This window comes from Engystomops pustulosus, chromosome 9 (assembly GCF_040894005.1).
Source record: "Engystomops pustulosus chromosome 9, aEngPut4.maternal, whole genome shotgun sequence".
Taxonomy (NCBI): domain Eukaryota; kingdom Metazoa; phylum Chordata; class Amphibia; order Anura; family Leptodactylidae; genus Engystomops; species Engystomops pustulosus.
The window spans coordinates 31,952,050-31,956,550 of NC_092419.1; the positions used below are offsets into that span (position 1 = coordinate 31,952,050).

A 4,501-nucleotide genomic window follows, 5' to 3' on the forward strand; every position below is an offset into this window, starting at 1 on the left:
TGAGCAGCTCTCGGAGTGAGCGTCTGTAGCTTCTGCTGCTGGAGACTGTAACGTGCACTGCTGTCTATTCCTTCCCAGATGATTTCTCATGACAAGACGAAGTTGCCAAACACATCTGTGCCAAGACTTTCCATTCCGATCTCAGAGTGATGTAGGCGAACACGTCCTGGGGGAATAAACAGAAGATATAAGAAAGAAACCAGACATTTCAGGCAATGACTCCAGGATGTGGTGAAGGACATCTCTCCCTAGCAGAGGCTCACACTGCGGTAAGTCACCATCGGTGGGATAAGTCTCCTCTGGACCTGCTGTATTGATATGGCAAGTCAATAGTGTAATATGTTCTCAGTCGGACTGTAGAAGACATGAATTTGTAATTTGGGAAGCATTATTCATTACTTTAATAGGGCACATTTATCATGATGGGACATTTTAAAGTTATTTGTCCGGGGGATGATTCTCCACAATCACTTTACTGGAGTAAAACTTTTGAAACCTTTGGAAACTATCACACTTGATGAATCAGGTTACTGTGCAAACTTTTCAATCCAATTTTGCAACTATTTTGCAACTTTGTGAAGCTACAACTCTGTGGTGGAGGCTTGATATGGATATATCTATCCAAATTACAGGCGGTCCCCTAATGAAGCAAACCAGACTTACAGACGACCCCTAGTTACAAACGGACCTCTGGTTATTGGTAATTTACTGTATTTTAGCCTTCGGCTACAATAAACAGCCATATGAGTTATTAAAGGTGTCTGCAATGAAGCTTTGTTGTTAATCGTGGTTCCTATGAAAACCCAACATTTTTAAAATCTAATTGTCACGGAGAGCAAAAGAAATTTGTCTGGGGTTATTATTATAAAATATACAGTTCCAACTTACAAACAAATTCAACTTAAGAACAAACCTGCAGAACCTATCTTGTACATAACCCGGGGACTGCCTGTATACATTGCAGAAATTACATGATTGACGTTGATAAAGAAAATCAATTTTATTTCCTTGAGTATAATCCGCAATGTACGTAAGTCGTGGTATTGAACTATTTCTTCGACACAATCAGTTCAACGACATTTTTCCTATTTTAACTATTTCCTGGACGGTGGCTCTAAAAATAGAACAGAAAGACATGTGTGAGCAATCAAATGATTCACAGGGATTAACGGAGATCACTCTATGCTTCACTTTCACACATATGCTGGACTCTACCACCTAGAGATCCATACTTGGTTCTGAAATAGAATGCATGGTCATGTGATAATATGTGCTGTAGAAAGTACTGCTTGACCTCAGTAGTATTAATACTGACCAGCATACAATTATTTTTTTTACTTACTTGTGTATAAGACAGAGAAAAAGAAAAGATGAACAACTGTTGTATTCATGATATGTTATATATTATGTTTATAATGAGATTATTAACAGACATTTTTAAAAAAATCTCAGATGAAAAAAATCCTATATATTAACACACATATCCTACCCTCAGTTATGTTCTGCTTCCTAAAATGGCCACTGAGTTTTACTGAGAAGTTGTGTGTTAGTCACAGACTTACAGTTGCCTTCCTGAAAAAAATTGGTGGTCAATTTAGGAGGTTCTTCATCAGTTGTATGAGCGTTGATCGGTATTTGGCCATTGTCTATCCCTTACGGTGACAAAGAAGGACACTAACCCAAGCAGTTTTTGTGGCCTTGATAGTCTGGGTCTTAGCCGTCATGTCCACACGTCCTACATTCTACTTCCGAAATGTTTACTACATTAAGAACCTTGGTGTCCATGCCTGTGTAATGGACTTTCCCAAGGAGGAGTATTCAAGCTGGTGTGTGTCCATGGCCCTCCAGAAGATCACACTAGGCTTCTGTTTTCCAGTAACAGTCATCCTCACCTGCTACTCCAAGATTGGCTTACATCTAAAGAGTACTAAAGGGTCCATATTAAACACAAAGACCGGAGACCAGAAAAAATCCTATATACTAATATACATATCCTGCCCCAGTTATGTTCTTCTTCCTTCCCTCCCTGAGTTTTTCCTAAAATGGCCACTGAGTTTTATTGAGAAGTTGTATGTTAGTCACAGACTTACAGCCACCTTCCTGAAAAAATGAATGACTAATTTAGGAGAGACCCCATGGGACCACACAAAGAAGAATAAAGTCCTCCAGGTATGTTGACTATTTATCAACATTTGTGGAGAATAAGGTCTGGACTGCAAATCCATATGTTATATGATGATCTATTGTCACTAGGCTACATTAATCTATCCTAGCTTTCTTATATTTTATTCATAGTGACATCATTGGAGTGGATCCTTGCACCTGTGGGTGTGATATCACATGTCCACATGCACCACTGACACAGCATTAACAAGGGCCGAACAGCACCCATATTTTTAGATTTAGCCCCTTCAGCTTTTTGACCCAACACATTGATTATTTATGACCAATGTAGAGTCCAGTTTCAATGGATTTTGTGGAAGGTTGGTAGATATAAACAGTCAAATTTTTTCAAACCTCTTATATAATTTTATTATATTTTTCAGGTTGTTGAATGGTGCTGAAGGTGAAGCTTAAGAATTTTCATTTTCAAAGAGGATGGAGAACCAGAACTACTCTGTGCTCATCATCATGAGCGAGGAGCTACAGGATATGGCTATAAATGTAACGAGTAACCTGTCATCCTGTGCTAATAACACTATTCTGGATTATCAGATGAATCTTCTACCTGCCTTCTATGCCTTCATTTTTATCTTTGGATTCATTGGGAACAGTTTGGTTATTTCGGTCCTGTGTCTCCAAAGAGACATGAAAACAGTGGCGAGCATTTACATCTTGAATCTGGCCATAGCTGACCTATTATTCCTGATGACGCTACCTTTTTGGGCCACATATTATGCCCTTGGTTTAAAATGGATGTTTGGGGCAGTAATGTGCAAAATTTCGAGCTCTCTTTTAACCTTGAATTTATTTGCCAGCATCTTCTTCATCAGTTGTATGAGCGTTGATCGGTATTTGGCCATTGTCTATCCCTTACGGTCACAAAGAAGGACACTAACCCAAGCAGTTTTCGTGGCCTTGATCGTCTGGGTCTTAGCCATCATGTCCACACTTCCTACATTCTACTTCCGCAACGTTTACTACATTAAGAACCTTGATGTCCATGCCTGTGTAATGGACTTTCCCAAGGAGGAGTATTCAAGCTGGTGTGTGTCCATGGCTCTCCTGAAGATCACACTAGGCTTCTGTTTTCCAGTAACAGTCATCCTCACCTGCTACTCCATGATTGGCTTACATCTAAAGAGTACCAAAGGGTCCATATTAAACACAAAGACCAGAGATCGAGTTCTGAGGATTGTCACCGCCATCGTTGTATGCTTTTTAATTTGTTGGCTGCCATTCCATGTGTTGACCTTTTTGGATGTCCTAACAAGAATGCACATTATTAATGACTGCAGAATTCAGACTTTTGTTGAGGCTGCTATGCCTTTAAGTATTTGCCTGGGATTTTCCAATAGTTGCATTAACCCTTTACTGTATTGTTTTGTTGGGAATCAGTTCAGAGAGAATTTTCGGCATGTGTTTAATAGTATAAAACTATTACAGAGCACAAACAGTCACCAGAACTCCTCCAAACATGGAAACGACTCTAAAGAACCGGAGCCAAATGGAATGTATGGGAACCCAATAGTATGACTACACTTCTGGGTATTGATAAATGTATTGATTGTGTAAAATGACTTATGTGACTTATACTTTATGTGGTCTTGGAATTTTTCTTAAATTTGTCATTGACTAACTTTATCTTACGTCACTTTGAAGTTGTAAGTTGGCCATACACCTCGATTAGATGTAGGGTCAGCACTCATTCACCTGAAAGTTATTCCTCCCATGCCAGATGTACAGCTGCAACACCCCTTTAATGTAATCTAGAACTTCTAGGCAGCAGAGCTGCTATTGGCCTTACATTCTTGGCCAGTTATCAAATCTGATCTGTAGGGGCATGTGGAGTTACCCAGAGACAACCTAGCTGATACTCTACTAGGGTTTCAGATGAATTATATGGATATGGGTAATGGCTTTCCATATAAATTGGAGAAAAAAAAGCAGAAATTATTGAATATTAAAGGAAACCTGACATCAGGAATCCACCTATTAAGGTAGATCTGATTGTAGGATCCTACTAACAATCTAAGCCCTAAACTATCTTTCCCTGGTATTATAACCCTTCCTAACCTGATCTAAACTTTATCTAATATGCAAATTATGGGCAAAGGCTACTGGAGCGAGAAGTAGACGGTCTGGACTATGGGAGCAATGGCTACACCACACCCCATTAGTCTATTCTGTCCCACCTCCTTGAGTAGGAGCTACTGAGCATGTGCAGAGCTCGAAGGAGACGGTGGCATGAAGGAGGTGAGACAGCATAGGCTAATGGGGCATGGAGTAGCCTTTGGTCCCACATCCTGGAGAGTCTACACCCCACCCCAGTAGCCTCTCC

General features: G+C 39.9%; 1 protein-coding gene across 1 annotated transcript; it reads left to right on the plus strand.

Annotated features, from left to right (window-relative positions):
* The first annotated feature begins 2,553 nt into the window (after positions 1-2,553).
* Positions 2,554-3,975, plus strand: AGTR2 (angiotensin II receptor type 2). Its single transcript, XM_072123956.1, has one exon. The coding sequence runs from the start codon at positions 2,599-2,601 to the stop codon at positions 3,694-3,696; it is 1,098 nt and encodes a 365-aa protein (XP_071980057.1). The 5' UTR covers positions 2,554-2,598; the 3' UTR covers positions 3,697-3,975.
* The last annotated feature ends 526 nt before the right edge of the window (positions 3,976-4,501 follow it).

Excerpts from the sequence above, each read along its gene's own strand:
- AGTR2 (XM_072123956.1), top strand. The coding sequence starts at position 2,599 with ATGGAGAACCAGAACTACTCTGTGCTCATCATCATGAGCGAGGAGCTA.